Source organism: Pelecanus crispus, chromosome 3 (genome assembly GCF_030463565.1).
Source record: "Pelecanus crispus isolate bPelCri1 chromosome 3, bPelCri1.pri, whole genome shotgun sequence".
Taxonomy (NCBI): domain Eukaryota; kingdom Metazoa; phylum Chordata; class Aves; order Pelecaniformes; family Pelecanidae; genus Pelecanus; species Pelecanus crispus.
In genome coordinates, this window is record NC_134645.1 from 104,123,402 (window position 1) to 104,141,369 (window position 17,968).

Genomic DNA, 17,968 nt, shown 5'->3' on the forward strand with positions numbered 1-17,968 from the left:
GTCCACACAAGCAGCTGCTTGCAAGCAAGCAGAGCCCTGGTTTCAAGGGGATCCAGCTGGAGCAAGGCTTCTCGCCATCCGACTGTTAGCAGCCAGATTGCACACATGTACAGAATGGGAACTTCTAGCTACTGTTTTTTGGCCAAAGCTAACCTCAGATTGAAACTGTGAATTAAAATAGCCGAGCTTGTACTTGTGGTCAGCACATGTATTGCCACATCTGCTGTAGAAACGGTTCTCAGATAGAAAGGATCGTGCAGGGGTCTGTAGATCACATATGGCTCAGAAAAGCCTAACCATCTACACTGATTTCTTACGTACTGTGGTTAGATTAGTAGGGCGACAGATCAGGTTGTGGATGCCCCTTCAGAAACAGCTCAGCACTTCAGGCTGAGGCTATTAAATGACAGAAAGCACCACACGAACAGGGTACGGTAGCACAACCCTGCGGCTGTTTCTGCTCCTGGGCTGTTACATGTGATTTCCTAGGGCATGGGGACGTCAATCCCACTCTCTTCCTCTCCCAGACTTTTTTAAGGAGAGGCACCCTGGACGTGCTATGGAAGAACCACGTAGGGCAGAGGATGAAGTCACCTTGCGGTTTTCATACAGGATGCAATTCAGCTGAGCTGGGCTATTGGGCCTGGCCATGTCAAACGTGAGCGGGTACCATCCAGAGCCGCGGCCTCTCAGCCTGCCCCCCATGCTCTGTGGTCCGGAGGGGTCTCAGGCTCTGAGGGGGGCACGCTCGCGCCCCTCCAACTCCCCTGGGCGAGCACGCGGCGCTGTGTTGCAGAGATGCTTGAGCAGGTTGTCAGGCCCACAGCAGATAGGGCTGATCTTGACCTAGTGCTAGAAAAGGTGGCTGGTTCTGAGCCGAGTTCTTGTGCTTCTAGTTCACCTGTGAGCCTGGGTACCTGTTATCTGGGTTCTTCGGCCATCCAAAGAGCCCGAGCCCCTGCGGTGCTCCTCTCTGCCCTACTGCCTGGCATCAAGGAGAGTCAGCGGTTTGCTGTTCCTGACTCATCAGCGGGAATGAAACATGAGTTACGGCTGAATTGTGAAAATACTACATCAGCTATAGAAAGTGCAGTTGACGTTTGGGCAAAGACACATTCCTTGCAAGTTGTGCCAGTGTCCTTATCGCCCCTGTCCACTCGGCTGCTTAAATACAGCGCTCGGCTTCAGGATGGCAGGGTAAATAGTAGAGCAGACTGGAAGTGAAACACAGTTGTTACAAGACTTAATTTATGATTATCTAAATCGATAGCACTAACTACACTGAAGTGCATCATCATGTCAGATTGAGGCATTATATTTATCCTCCTTCTTTGTTCTAGAGAACAAAATGATGCAGCTAGGTTGAGGCATCATTCCCTTCTGATCTGCTGCCGCTACCTTCCTGCACGTAAAGTGTAGCTGGAATCAGAAAGTGACTTTGCAAAAACAGCATCTTCTTATACAGCAAGATAAGCTCGCTGTAAGCATTTCCAGTTTATAGCCTGTAGAGCTACTCAGCTGACCTAGTGTAGGTGTCTGCTTCAGGATGAGCTGAACAGTTCTTCAAGCCCCACTGAACGTATTGACTAAATTTTTCATTGGCTGTAAGTAGCTCCTGAAGGAGAGACCTGTTCAGATATGTTGTTGGTATCTGAATCTAGGTATCTTAATAGATATCTGAATTCTACCCTAGGTATCTATTTTTTGTATATGCCTGTTAAGCCTCTCATCAGTTATGCATCTATTTTATGCTTGACAAAGTGCAGACCTATCTTCACATGCTGCAGAGGCATAAATTCTCTCGCCAGTTTGCACTTCGAACAAGCACACTGGACAGAGGAGAATAATTTCTTTCTACTAGATGTTGGGCAGTACTTGTGTGGTTTAGCAATCTGTGTGTTATTTCTTGTTCTCCTTCTTACTGTATTTTTAATATTTAAAGCTAATTCCTTATGGCAGATTCTTGATGTATACCGTACATTGCCCAAGCTGAGAAGTGATGAGATGGAAAATGGATGAAGCAGAGGTGGAAGAGGGACTTGCTTGGGGAATGTGCTAGTATATTCTAAATTAAACTTTCCCTTGCAGACCACTGATCAAGCAGTACTGTGATTTATTTTTGCTCTTAAATAATTGTTCCGTTCCTACTGGAGGCTTGTGGTGCCCTGAGGTAACAGGGAAGGAACTGGGACAAGCCATTGCGAAGGCAAGGTGGCTGTGGAGGGTTGCAAGCCTTCTTGTCAGAGAATGATAGGACTGCTTGGAGAACAGGCCAGCTTCTGTTGTTTATAGATTTAGACAGGAAAGAGTATTTAAAGGGTATCTTGAGGCATGACTGGGGATGCTATTTGCTTACACAGCATCAGATTTTCCTAGTGTTACAGCTTACCTGCTTTCATAGGAATCCCAACCTTATGATAGGAAAAAACAAACATATTGTGTAAAACAGTGGTGTAATGCAGCATGGGTTATTAAAAACTGTATTCTAAATTCACATCTAAACCCTAGGTTCACACAAGGGCTTGTATGTATACACTTGGCGGCCTGCTTAGGAACTGGAAAGCAGGTTATTGATGTTGTATTTCATGAACTCATTTGGAAAAGTAATCTTGTTCAGGTTATGTAAAAGACAATTGATTTTAATCCCTTTGAATGTGTGGACTTAACTTGGAATATGACACATGCCACACCACAGTCTTCAGTATCTGAGAAATGATTCCAGCACTGCTTAGAGTTTCGGTTTTAGAAGATAAGAATAATATCTCCTAAAATAAACATAAGGCATGCAAAGAAGCATCAGTGAAAGCTTGTTAATGAGGGAGTGGAATGAGAAATTGAATGTAAAAATCTTACATTTGATGTTTTAAATCTTGATTCAGATCTTTATAGGAGTAACCCTTAGCCAAGATTTAAAAAAAAAAAAAAAGGTTGCGGTGTATTTTTTGAGACCTGATAGAACCAAAAAAGAGCAAATGTGGTTGCTTCCTCCTTGTGCATTTGTGAAGTAATCTTTCTGCTATAGAAAACTAAGAGCTAGCTTTAATTAGCAATCTTTACTATTTGAGAGGATGTATAAGTAGTTTGGAGGCCTTAACTTGAATCCTGGCTTTTGGGTTGAACTTGCAGAACTGGCAGTTAAATAAATGTTGTGGGGTTTTTTTTTGTTTCTTTGTAAACTGAGGATATTTGGGATGGAAGTCAGTATGGGAGAAGAAGGGAAATAATGTGATCTTGGCCACTTTTTAATTTAAAACTGTTCATACAATACAGATGCATATATATATGTTTATGTGTACAGCAGAAAGACTCTCAGATTTCTCTCTTTCAGCATGCAGGGGAATTTGAACCAATAAAGTTATTTAATTAAACCTGCCTTTTTAGTTCAAGTAGGTACTTCAACTATAGGGTTTAATTCTATTTCAGCCTGTCTGCAAAACAGCTGAGAACTCTGGCATCTTGAGAACAGTATTGATACTATGCATACTAATGTCTCCAGGCCCTAAGATGTTGTAGGTTGCACATACATGAAAGTTTCCAAGCTTTAAACAGGCAGTAACTGACAATTCAAAGACTCGAGGCCATTAATTGACAATGGTAATAGATGACAACTCTCATGCATATACAACCACTGTCAAAAACCTTAAAAGCAAGCACATGAAGCTGAATATCCTAGCTGAGCTTCCTTTGGCTTTGATATTCATTAGTGCACCTGCAAAAGTGCATTTAATCTACGGGACTCACTCAAATATCTGTAAAGGCATGCGCAAACACAGTTGAGTTCTGTTGTCATTCCTCCTAGTGTGCTGAATTGTGGCTTAATGCTAGCTAGCACTTTTTCTGTGGTTTACTGAAGTTCTGCCAGAAGGTAAACTGGGCTGCAGTCCAGTGTCCACTGAAGTTAATGCAGAGATTTCTGTTGACTTCGGCTGGACATCAGATAATGCACTCTTACTTCTCTTGAAGTTAATGTTTAGTGACTCTGAAAACACATACTGGCTGGAAAGGTTGGGTTCTAAGATTACAATTCTGACACCCATAAAATACTTACACACTGGAAAAAATGAAGAATTAATATGGTTTCTTACCAAGCATAAAAATAATAGATAATGTATGATGAAGGCAACAGGGATAGTAGAAAGTAGAATGGAGAGAAAAAGGATCTGGTGAATTAATACAATCAGACATTGAAAGAATGGAGGTGTCAAAGATTCATGTCACTAAAGCAATAATGCACGCATGGGTAGCACTGATGTATTCATATGGTGCTATTAAAGTATCAGACAAAGAATTAAAAAGAAATACAGAAAAACTAAGAAAGTGAAAGAAAAAGGTTCGACACATTAGCCGAAATGTCTTCACCTGTAAATAAAAAAACCAAAAGTTAGACAAGTTTTTTAGGAAGTTTCAAAATCCTGGTTGTTTTTATATTAATGAATGGGAATAGGCAAAAACATAACAAGGATTGCAGAGTATCACATACTTGGTTGTCAAATAGTAGAGCATACTGAAGAAATTCTGAAGAATGGGGCAAATGAACATACATGATGTTCATAAATGCCAGGCTGGGTGTATTACACAGAAAAGTCATTTATCCACTTTATTAATTTTTAAGTTTATGGTCTCCAGAAAGGGCCTTTTGAATTACTCTTGACAATTCAGTGAAGACCTCTTTCAGATGCATAGCCTGATCAGAAAAGAAGATGGGATGGGAAATATTTAAACAGAACACAAAAACATGCTATAGTATTCTATATAGCAGTAATACAAATTTACAAGAGTACTGTGCTGAATTATGGGGATCCAGCAAGAGTGATGTCTGTGAATAAGGACATGTAAAACTCCCGCCAAAAAATAAGTGATGGAAGACACTGGAATTATTTCATGTAGGAGGAGGAAAATAAGAGGAGATCTGATGATAAAATATATATGGAATGATGAACACTGTACTGAAGGCAGAACAAAACCTAGTCATCATGGGTCTGATCCATCCTATCTAATTTTGGATACTTACAGTATACTTGTCTACGAGTGAAGTAGTCAGCTTGGGCTCCCTTAATGGCCAATGGAGAGAAATGGGAGCTGTTAGGGTGGCTCAAAAGGGAACCCAGCGACAGGAGGTCTGCTGAGCTTTGGTCAGTCTTGCGTTTCTATACGCAAGAAATCAGTCACCGAGTCAGAGATGTGACGTTAAAATTTGGCTGGATAAGAAGGTATTTTTTTTAAAGAACCTCTTACTGTGGAAGTAATTTTACACAACCACTGGGTTGTGCACTCTGGCACGCAGCGCCCAGGCTTGCAACATCCGTCGCTGGTTTGCGTGTGAGATAGACACAACAGGTCCTTTCAATATTACCACACTTCATTCCAGAAAAAAAAAAAAAAAACCAAACCAAAAAACAAACCCCGACATTTTTAGAGAAGGCATATAAGGATTAATTCACGAAGATGAATTTCAGCTAAAAGAGGCTGATCTCCCCAGCCTCCTTCCAAGGACAGAAAAGCTCCCTTGAGAGGAGGTGAACTAGGCTTTGGCTCTGCGCTGGCCTCTAGAGACACCTCTCTAGTCCCACTGGCTGTAGAGGGCGATTAGGAAGATCAGTCTTTATGGATTCAAACAGACTAACTAGGAGGACGTGCATGGATGGTTTTGGAGAGAAGATAATCCCTGTTTGCCTCTTGTCTTCCTCTGTGATATGTAAAACTGGTTCTGGCGGTCATCTGAGTTGTTTCTTTAAGGAAAAATACTTTGTAGTGTAAATTTTGTGCTCTTTGTACAATTATTTTAGTATTTGAAGTCTTACTCGTTTGGTTTGCCTTGTGTCAAAATTGTACAGGCAAAAAAATGAGTCAGGCAGTAGGGAATGAGCAACTCCGAACGCAAAGAACAAGAAAGGTTTGTCACTGTCCAGTGACACAGCATTCACATGATACCGGAAACTACAAATTACTTAATGGTGTTATAGCAACCTCATTGTATTGCCAGCATGATTTTAAAATCTCTAGCGTTTGCTCAGTGATTTGGTCTCAGGTGGTGTATTGTGCGTCCCTGAATATTCTGTAATACTTTTCTGCTCTCCTGTGAGCACTGGCTTAACATCTAAAATAGTGCTCTCTTTACCAAACAGATGTTTGTGTCATTTTCATATTTTTTTTAAATTTTGATTGCTGTAATAGTATGACACGTTTTCATACTGTCATACTTCATACTGGGTTCAGCCGAAGGATAAATAACACAGATGACACAAGTTCATCTCACTGTTCATTTCACTGTTGAGAAGGAGCCACTGGTCATTCTAGTCTTGCATTGAGCATAGTAGTGGCACTCCTGTCCTCATTTTTGATTACCAAATTTTGAAATTTTCCAGATTTGTAGTTTTTCTCTGGCAAAGTCTCACTGCAGGAATGAGTAAGCATTTCAGGTTTTGGTCTGAGGACTCTGCCCTTTTAACATTATCTTTGTTGATATGGAATTAATTTTCCACCTGAAATCATGATCCTCTGCCTTTGTCGCATTATAATCCTCCCCAGAGCAACCATTTGTGATACTGCAGGCAGATTATGACTTCAAGTGAAGAATAAGCTTCAGCAAACAGAAGCAGATGAGCTCTTAAAGAGATAAAGATCCCATTTTCTTGCTAGTAATAAACAGCAAAAGAGAAAAATATATAAAAGACGAAGGAGAAGCACTGTCTATAAACAGTTTTCTGAAAGTCGCAAGTGACTTTTTTGTATCGAAGCATAATAATCAGGAAATCTTGAAGTATTTTGAGGTGAATTCACTCAGTGGGAGAGACCCACATCCTTAAATCCCTATTTGGCATGCGTCTCTAAGCACTTTTAGAGCTGCTTAGCTTCTACCAAATTCTTCTGTTACATAAACATACTTTCCCAAAGAGTTTTATCCAGCTAATGGGGATGGAGCGTGGGGAGGGAGCAGCTGCAGCACAGGGTATACAACCAGGCTTCGGCCAGTAGACATCATCTGTAAATGAATCATAATGCATTTAACATTTAGAAAATCTCTTCTGATTTCAGAACTCAGAATAGATTTGCTGGGTGTTTTGGTCTCTTCAGGAGTATTTTCTTTTATTATGGAATAATCCCTGCTGCACACTAACGTTTTTTTGTAAAGGAAAGTTTCCACAAGAAGTAAGCTCTGTAATAGTAGGCTTTCTGTCTTGTATTTTTCCCTGTCATCCTGAACAGTCCTAGTATCACGTTGAATGACACGTTGTAAGCATCAGTTAGCTATTTTACAGTGTAGAAAGAAAACGGGGCAATAAGCTTTCCCACTGCAATAGTGTGGCAGAGTATCTCACAGATTTCCATCTTGGAACGTGCAGAGATCTTCCTAAATCCGCGTAGGTCTGTTGGCTGCAGTGGCTTCCACTCCGGTGCTTGCATTGGTTGATAGGGACAGGGTCCTGCTTCCATTAAGAGACAGGGAGTTGAAGTCTGGCCCTACCTGTATAGTCTGAATGACTCTATTGCTTCAGTAGAATAGGATGGATCATAAAAAAGGATTCAGGAAATTTTGGCTGTATCTTTCCATCCTATAGAATCATAGAATTGTTTAGGTTGGAAAAGACCTTTAAGATCATCCAGTCCAACCATTAACCTACACTACCAAGTCCACTCTAAATCAATCAAGGGTAGACTAGACTAAATACTATGTATTTCCTAGCCCTGATACACCACATACATGAACCTCCCAGACGGATTAAGTAGAGTTGGGTTCTATTCCTGTCCCTCCTGTCCAGTGTCCAGGAGTAGAAGGTTGCTGCCTGGAAGTTACTTCACCTGATACTTCACCTTGGCACTTCAACCGTTTCACATCTGTTGCATGCAATGTGTATCTGTAGCAATTACTAGCATGTGTATGTAAATATATGTTTGTGTTTTGGCTTTTTAGGGGTATATTTACTTAATGGAGCACACCTTTAAATAATGAAAACAGCTGCCTGTCTCTCTGAGAGCCCAGAACAGACTGCAGCTCTCTTCCCTTGCAGTCTCATGAACATCAGAGGAGTAAATCCAATTTGCATCTGACTTTTGATTGCTTCAATTTACCAACATAACAACATTTTAGCATAGATTTTTGATGCTGATTTCCCAGTTAAAGCAAAACAACAACAAAAGCAAACCAAAACACAAAAACCAAAACCAAAAGCTAAGGGAAGGGAGGGAAAAAAGACCAGCAGTTTTATATGGAAATGTATTGCTCCCACTAGTTTTCAGCCAGGATATTTAGATTCACAGCATAGATTTCTGCAGTTTTAACTAAAATCTCACCTTGCAGAAGTTTAATTCTTTATACGGACCAGCCATTTCTGAGTGCTGGGTTTGTCGCATAAGGACTTCAGCGGAGATATTTTACTAGAAGAAAAAAGAAGGTAGAAAATTAGGAATTGTTGCATCTAGTCTTGGTTTTGAAAGGGAATGTAGTCCTTAAACTGCGACTGTCACTAAGGACATAGATTTGGCTCATTTATTCTGCAAGCTGATGTGACTAAGTGAATGAAACTCTTATTTACAACCTGGCCAAGTTTAATATCAACCACCATTGTATTCAGTACAAATAACGCATGGCAGGCTCCTGCATGCTCGTGAGGGGACCCAGTGAAATGAGAGAATGCTCATTGTAAATGCTCTGCAGGTAGCAATACAGGGCTAGCATTATACATGTTGCCATTAAAGAAATGAAATTCTGTAAGGCTATGAGACATTCTGGATGGTGCTCAGAGGTTTTCACAGCAAGCCTCTAAAAAGCATTTGTGAAGGGCAGCTTTTCCTGAGTTTATTAATTTGGCCACATATACATGTATTTCTCAGATGACGGCAAAAGACAGCACTCCGTCTTAATTATTTCATTGCAAATGGTAAGGTCTCCCTCCAAATCTAGCAGCATTGGAACACTTAACAAGAACTGTTAGTCATAATTAAGTGTTGCCAGCTACGAATTTTTCTTCACTTTCATTCTCAGGAAAAAATGCACCTTTTCAGCTCATGCTGCCTAAACCAATTTCTCATGAGGCCAAGAATTAACCTGGAAAATTTTAATTATAAATTTTCAATTAGAACTGTTTAGTTATAAATAACTAAAAGTGTGAGCTTATAAAGAAAAGCAACAGGAGTTACTGCTACTAGCTGTGTCAAAAATACATATAATTGAGAAATATAAAACAAATGTGATGTTCACAGCACTTGGCAACATCTCTTTATTGTTACATGCAGCATATATGGACATTATATTAATTTAAGATGAGCATGCTTGTGCCTCAAGTCGTTGTTAAGATCCTGTATGCTTTTTCTGTTGTTACATGGCTCCATTCTGGGAGATGTTAAACATGATGATTGCTTTTTCTGTTACAGGGCTTTAGATCAAGTCCTCGTCATGCTAGAAGACGTGTAGCACCTCGCCTCGAGGAAACACAACCTATAGTGGAAGCTCACCACCTAAGTGAGCAGGAAACTTCTGTAAGAAAAAGAAAAATCAAGAAAAGCAGCCGAGTTCAACCAGAATTTTATCATTCTGTCCAAGTTACTCCAACTCGAAAACCTGTAAGTATTCTACCTTTAGGGATAAATAGCACTTGAAGTATATTAGAGGCATGTAACTTAATTCTGATTTTTGTGCCATCCATATTCTGTTCCTCAATTTAAAAACCTTTTCAGTTCTCATGTTCAGCAAATCTAGGTATAAGTTTGTTAGACTGTATTTAGTGTTGATGCGTAACTAAAAAAATCCAGTTCTGAAGAGGGGTTTTTGAATTTTGATTTTTATTTAATATTCAGTCTGTAGTCAATATTCAAATAAGGTATTTCATTTGATAGTTTTACAGTGAAATTACTTAAGAGGTTTTTATAGCACACTTGCATGTTATTGCAATTCCTCAGTCAGATTTATCAGAGATTCTATGTATTGAACCAAATTTATATTAAATCTTATTACTAGATACAATTTTGAGGTCTCTTCTGCTTTATACAGTATTTACAATCTTTCTGCTCAACAAAACTTGTGTCAAGTCTTATCATTCTTTGCTCCTCAGCTTGATCTACACATAGTTCTTTTAATATCGATAACCTACTTTTAGTGAGGAAATATGACGGTTTGTTGAAACACTTACGCAGTTCCTAATGTAAATTTGTGTGAAGATACTTTCTGCAGGCATAATGCATTGCTGTTTTTAATGAGAGCTCATTGCTTTGATCCGTTTGCCGACTAATCTATCTGTGCCAATGTTAAGGTGCTTGAACTACTTCTATTAAGCTAGTAATATTAAAAAGGTAACTGTTGAGCATACCCTAAAAAAGATTATCTTGAGGTTGCTTCAACCTAACTGAACCTTCCTAGGTGTGCGTTTATTGAGCACCAAGAATTATCAGGGAGGTCTGATGTTGGTTTGAGTATTCCCTAGTGGAATTACATTGCCTGAGAGAGCAAGAAATTTGTGCAAAGAAAAGAAAGCCAGAGCTGCCAACAACTGCCAGATTTTTCACCTTTTAGCTGATACGTCTTGTTTCTCTGCTTTCACTTCACTACTCCCCAATTTCCTCTGTTCTCTCATGCTTCTACTTATTATGTATTGTAGAATCATCATAGAATCGTTTAGGTTGGAAAAGACCTTTAAGATCATCCAGTCCAACCATTAACCTACACTACCAAGTCTACTCTAAGCCAATCAAGGGTAGACTGGACTAAACCATGTCCCGAAGTGCCACATCTGCCCGTTTTTTGAACACAATTTGTACTTTGCTGCTGTTCCTGTGGTTTAATTTGATCTGATGGATTAGTCTTCTGCTCTTCCTAAAGGACCTGCTCTTCCTTTCTTCTCAACTATCTCCCTTTCACTCCCATCCTACCTTGCTCTCTAGACTACTTTGCCTAGCTCTGTTACTCTTACCAGGTCTCCATCCTCTCGCCAGGCTTTCCTCTGTTCATTACTTTCTTCTGGTCCTTTCCCCGCTTTGTTGTCCTTCCTTCATCTCTTCCATCATCCTCTCTATTATTTTCCATTCCACTCCTGATTTTTCGACTCCCTTTTTTGTTTGATCTTAATTTTTTCTATGGTAGGCCTATGCCGAGGGTAAGCCTGCCTGTAATTGCTGAGGCTGTTACCAACTGCCACTGCTTACCAACATGGGAAAAAGAGCATCAGTGGTGCTGAATTAAAGAGCTAAAACTGTGGAAACGGTGTATGCAGCAAAACAGGCTTTGAAGAATGGATTAGTGAAGCTAAGAAAGCCCTGCTTTTCCCCAAAGTCAGTATCACGTCAGGGACTTAAGGACCAGCGAAGAAAAAAAGGTATAAGAATAGAAAATGTGCAGTGTTACTATATCACTTCCTTTTCCTATCATTTCATGGGTCTGTGCTGTGTCTGACAAGACACACCACTGAAACAATAATAAAACCCAGATTTAGAGAAAACTTCTCTCAGTGCTGTCACCATTATGTCACTATCATGAAATTGCTTTTGCAGTGTATCTTTTATGCAACGTTATATAGTTCTTTTGATAGCCTTTTGTTCTACAGCCTCGATGAACTTGCATTTTTCCAAAAAAGAATAAATCATCGTCTTTATTAGACTATGATCCAGAAAACATAAGTCACTGATTTCATTTCTCATGGACATTGTAAGTTATTCTGAATGCATTATTAATGCCACGGTGACAGGGTGAGTAAGGTTCATGCCATGACAAATCACTGCAGCGCTGTGAAGTTCCACACAATCACAATGCCGTCCATCCCGCAGTTTGTTGCAGCTTCATTCCACTTAGTCTCAAAGTCTGGAAGATGAGACTTGTGGCCTTTATCTTTGTACAGTTTTATATGACTCAGTGCCAGAAATGCTCTTGTTAGTCTGCATAATTTCTTTCCATTATTTTTTCCTGTTATTCCTAGCTCTGCCCACTTGAACCACTTTAAATAAATCATCTGTTGTCTTGATGTTTACACTATGGAAATATTTGTAGGCAGCTATGGCCATATCCTGCTTAGTCATCACTTGAAAAAAACATGATGTATGATGTCTGCTAACTGGAAGACATAATTTCTCCTCATGAAACAGTTCTCCTTCAGATCAATTTTGTTGCTTTTTTCCTACTTGTGCTTTTTTGTCCCTATTTTCTGACAAGAGAGAATGGTATTTCCAAAGTAAATATAAAACAGCCTTATGGAAAGATTTTTCTTTGCTCCAGGAAATTTTTGAGTGATCAGTCCTAAAATATGTTAGCCTGTTTTGTTGCTGTATTAAGACATATACTTAAAGATTTTTCAGATATTTCATTAAAAGTTTTGGTGGATGTTTAGATGCTAGGCTTTCTTCTTCCTGCTAATTTAGACTATTTTGTATTTGGTTGGTTTTGTTGTGTCTAAATCTTGTTTTGCAGTTTCCTAGCCATAGCTATAATTATCTGAATTTGCTTGGATTATTTCTCACTTCCTGCATAGCAATCTGAGATCTTTCCAGTATTGTCCCTGATCTTGTCAGACTAAATTAGGTGTAATTGTGTGTATGGGAGTAATCCCGCTGAAGACAATAATTGCTCCCCTTGAAAATCTACATGAGCAGATGTTTGCAGAAATAGAACATTAGTTTTTTTCTGAAAATTTCGTTATTTTTTTACACCTTCCAGGTCATTAATGAAGACATTAAATACATTTTGTCCTAGTACTGATCCTTACCAGCCAGAGTTCGTACCCATTTTCACTTTATTTTATTCATCTTACTGCAGTGTAACATCAACATAATGGTGTGTAGCTTCCCCCTTTTATGGCACGTTGTTATATCTTGTGCCCTGTAGGTCACCCTCTCGTTGGTGGCTGTATTATTTGTGCTGACATTCTCTATAGGTGACAGTTTTACATCAGCTTCACACCAAGAAGAGTACAGATACCTATTACTGAAGCATGCTTTGAATTTTTGAAGACAATGGGGAACTCTTGAGAAGAAACAGAACCATGTTCTTTAAATTAGCTTGACTTCATGCAAGTCAAAGGAGTGTTATGTATCACCCCTTTCAAGAATTGGGTAGCTGATTCTGTATGGCTACTTAAATTTTCTGAAGGTGTGGAAGGATGCCCAAGCCTCCTGTTGTGAACTTGCTGCTGTCTAGCAACACTTCTTCAGGGCAAATTTTAAACTGGGGGGTTTATGACAAGCAGTTTGCAAATATTATCTGTGTTTTAAGTAGTGGTCTGCTCTGAAGCAAAAGTATAAAACTCTGCAAGTTATTAATAGGCTTTTTTCCTGTGCTGGCCTGGAACCAAAAGATGGCCTCGAGTTTGTGTAAACATATCTGGCTCCTGAGCTGTGGGGTCAGTTAGACATACAGTTCTGCCAAATTCTAATTTCACCTGTATGTCTAAATACATAGTTGAAAAGCGATGCTGTCAAAGCAGCACCTTTTGACATCTCCATTGTTAAACAGTTTGAAAGGCTCCTAAATTGCCTGACTCATGCAGCCACCAAGGATTATTTAAGATCATGAGATGTAGTACCAAAATTTGCACTTGCGTTTGTTGTAACAGGATCACTGTAAGACCTATGGCAAGATGAGACAACAGAGACTGGGGCATAAATAAACCTGGTTCCTTTACTTTCAGATGTGAAATCCCTGTTTCTACTTAAAATCCTTGTACTTTACACATCCAAACTTGCTGGTCGATTTTGTCCCAGCACCGTAGTGACAGCATATATTGAGGCGATTACCTACTGAATAGTGTTAAACCGCCCCCCTCTCTGAAGTAACCTCCAAAGAATAAATTGATGACAAATAATGATTATTCAGGGTGATCTCAGAAGGATTGCTGCTCGTAGGTATCCCTCAGTATCTCCTAATGAACCTGTTTCTAATTATTTCAAGACTGCCGTTTGCTGAAGCAATTTAGCTCCTTAGGGTAGGTGCAGCATTGCTACAAGTCACTACAAGGGAACAGAGAGGAAGGTCAGATGTCAGGGAGGACACATGTAAAAAAAAAAATTACTGATTTGAGCAGCTTCATTTGGTTCCACTGAGACTATTCCCATGACTAAAGTGATTCTTGTGCTGTAAAGACTCTGATGATGCAAGCTTGAAAGCAAAGTTAATCAGTTTCTAACGCATGTAAAACCATAACCTGATGCATCCATGGTCTTATTCAGCTATCCTGGTTTTTGCTTTTCTGTGTTTAAGCATTAAAACTTATGAGAAAAACAGTATTACAGTTCTGTAAGAAAAACACTTAGGAGGTTTTTTAAACATCTGATACCAAATCTTTTACAGAAGAAGTCTGGGTATTAGCTGACACTTAGCTTACTCGAGATGAATTTTTTCATATGGATGAAGTTGTTCTGCAGGGCTTTTTAGGAGTTTTTTATATGTCTCATTAAATAATTGCCATTTCATTTTGTTAATTTCCATTTATTCTTGCTCTGGTGTTATTTACTAGTTTTCCAATACCATGATGTACTTTACATGATATTTGAATGACCTAATACAGATGACATACAAAAATTACTCATCACCCTGCACAAGACTTGGTTAATTCCATGTATTAGCTATTTAATCTATAGGTTGCATTCATAGTTTCTTTCTTTTGGAGACATCTGCTTGTGTTGGATTGTGTCTCCTGTGAATCACGTTTAGCAGCAAATATGGCAAAACATTATCGTATCATCTTTCACCTTCAGCATTTTTATTAACATAGTATTAATGTTCTCAAAACGTATGACAAAGCTGTGACTCTGCATGCATGTGTGCATACACACACACACGTGCACACACGTCCTCTCTCAGTATAATCTGAGCACAACCACAATGAAGAAATGCAGGGAACATGTGAATGAATATAAAAAGGGAAACAAGGACTGCATTTTTTTGCTTTAAGACCTAAAGGATATTGATGGAGATTTTGACAACCTCAGAGTTTATTAGGTGATTGATTCGTAAAGTTTTTAACAAGATTTAAGCATCTAGCCACCTTAAACACTTTTTAAAAAACCTCAAGGAACCTATTTTAGGTGTGTAGGACTCTTTGCAAATATGACTGTAAATGCTAACTCCAGTCATCTCTGAAAGAAAGAGAAAGCCTTCAGTGGCCATTAGGTTGACTTCAAAGGTACCTCTTCTCTTTCCAAACATACACACGCCTACCAAGAGACTGTTCACATCTCTTTCTTGGATTGTTGTGTTTTATTGCTTTTCTTACAGCAAATAAACCCTCGCTGATAAATTCTTCATAAACAGTTTTGCACAAAAGACTTCATTTTCCCACTGTTCTGCTAGGTTCTGTGACCTCCTCCCTTGCTGCCTGCTCCCGATTTCCTCTTGGCTGCTTTTCCCTCTCCACCCTGCAGATCATCTATTGCGTTGTAGCAATTGCCCGTTTCTTCCAGTCCTTTTGCCCAGTTCCTAGGCAGTTTAGATTTTTGAAGGGACTTCTTAAAGTGTATTGCCATCGGTTTCACTAGGCCAGGGAGGTGATATCTTTACAACTTTAAAACTACTTTTTGTTAAAACACAACGGTAACACGTTAAGAATTAGACCTGAGATTTAAAATTATTGTTGAGTTGTCTTTCTAGTGAGTTTTTTTTTCTATGGATGAGTTATTACAGCTATTAAGCATAGTGCAAAAGAAACAATTGCAATAGTGCTAATAATTACTGATGACATATATGTAAAAATACAGAGAAATAAGCGTAGCAGTAACAGCACAAATCCACATTTAGAGCACTTTAACAGACTTTTCATTGCTAGCTCTTATTTGGAGTGTTAAGGTCATTTGAATTCATTGTCCCTGTGGCATGATCATGCTTGAGTGTATTTACTTAGATTTATGCTTGTGCGGTTGCAAATAGCATCAAATCTATGTTATTTTGCTATACACAGTTTCAAATCATCCTACACCTGTGGGCAAAGCCCTCTAATATAACAGGTTTTGTCTTCATAGCTAAGCTGATTCCATACAATTTTTATTTTGTCTGTATCAATTTTAATTCCCAGGGCAAATGCTTATTTACTGAAAATGGGATGAGAGCTTAAACCAGCCTGGCTCTGTTTGGTTGAAAGTGTTGAAAGAGGGTCAAAGTGCACCATCAGCATGAAGCTAAGACAGCAATCTGTTGTAGGATGTGACTTTGACTTCTATTCGCTTTTACAAGCTCAGAAAAAAAGAAAGCAGCATACCTAGTCTTGGGGGGAAAAAAGCAAGCAGCATAGCCAATGACACTCTTTTTGATATAAAAATAGTGCTTACTATCAAATAAACACCTTTGACATCACTTGCCATTATGGTGGTTTGCTGTTTCTAAACTGTGGATTACATTTTTGTTCAGATTGCAATAGCTTCAGGATAAACCTGACTTTGCATCACATTGGTCCTTGGAGCTAAAGCTAACTTGCTACTAAATTAGATAAAATAAAACATTATTCAGCTGTTGTAGCAAAGAAGTAGAGCTGTAAAACTCTGGCTTGAAAAATGTCTAATACTTTTTTTTTTTTCCCCACTGTCATTTTGCTATGATTTGTATCAACTGGGATTTTGTGTTCGTTGGTAAAATTATACTACATGTATGCAGCATAGCCTCACTGAGAGATTAAATTTTAACTGTTCAGAATTTTTCTTTTTTAAAATCCCAGTGTCCTTCCTTGAGAGGCAGTAATATAAACCCAAGCTGCTAAAATGTGCTAGCGGTCTTAATCGTATGAAAAAATGTTTCATGTAAGTAATCATAAATAGTAAATTCTGTACAGTAGCTGAAGGCAGGTTGAAAAAAAATATTAATCAGCTCTGAATTTGTTATGATGGTGGTGTTTGCACAACTTAAAGTGACCAGTAATTGTCTCATAGATGTGTAGTAATTATAGAGTCTAAATGCAGATGTTTCCTTTTCCTTCGCTGCCACAGGAGTCACTCTTCAGAGTTGTATTGTGTAACATCCTACTGCGGCACATAAACAGTACAACTTTATATAGCAAGGGACCCCCTTATCCATTTGTATTTATATATAACATTGCACAGGGGTATTATGTTAAAAGAATAGTTTGGCAAAGGCAAGTGTTCAAACGTTAGGAAGTGCTGGAATTAAGGTTACACGTGCAGCTTTAATTCAGTCGATTATGCATCTGCATTGTCATATGGACTTTAATTGTATGATGGCATACTGTTTTTTCACAGGCTGTATTCTGTATTCATCGTAGGATGGAAGTGCTCTTAGGATGACTCTTATGTGTAGGAGTTCTGCTGCAGAAGTTGTAAAGTGTGTAAATGAATAAAACAGGAGACTGCAGGAAGAGAGAGGAATCTCTTGTTTCTTTAAAAAGCAGCGAGTGCTGCCTTGGAGATGAAGGGTGGGCACAAGGTCGCTGTGAACCTGCTGAATAACTGGCTTAAAACATTTTTTATCTTCCATTTTCTAAATGCCTGACCCAAGGCACGTAGTTGGGTTTATAAAATTTCTCAAGCTGCCATTCACTACTGAACTCCATGTGTGCCGTGGTCTGAGTATTACTGATACGTAATTCTAATAACTCTTAAAAATCAGATCCCTGGCATCTCAATTTGACCTAGGTATCAAAATTGACCTCCTGGCTTCAGTTTGCATCCTGTGTAATGGGAAAGATCATTATTCATGAAGCAGTTAGATACTACTGCGCCACAAAACAGTCTATGAAATAATTTCTTCTTCACACCAGCATTTGAATAGCATGAAACAAGTTAAGTTCTGGGGCCGCCCATTGAACAGAGGATGACAAAATATATTATTGAACAACTGTTTATGGAGTGAATATCACCCATCATTTGTACTAAATAAAAGCAAGACACTGGGGATGTGATAGTATATGATCATATCATTATGACTGCATCGTGGTGTACAAATAGACAGGCTGAACCCTAGTGCATGGTGAACCTTGAATCTGGGATTTGGTAATGTTTTAGTGCTTGACTTTGCAAGCTTAAGAGAAGTATTTTACCAAGAACTTTG

The 17,968-nt window shown here is 38.9% G+C and overlaps 1 protein-coding gene across 1 annotated transcript in view; it reads left to right on the forward strand.

Annotated features, from left to right (window-relative positions):
- Nucleotides 1-17,968, forward strand: part of DST (dystonin) — a 313,286-nt gene that overhangs the window by 6,216 nt on the left and 289,102 nt on the right. Inside the window, exon 3 of the mRNA XM_075707064.1 lies at nucleotides 9,373-9,561. Within this exon, the coding sequence (XP_075563179.1) occupies nucleotides 9,373-9,561 (189 nt within the window). The remainder of the gene's footprint in view (nucleotides 1-9,372; nucleotides 9,562-17,968) is intronic.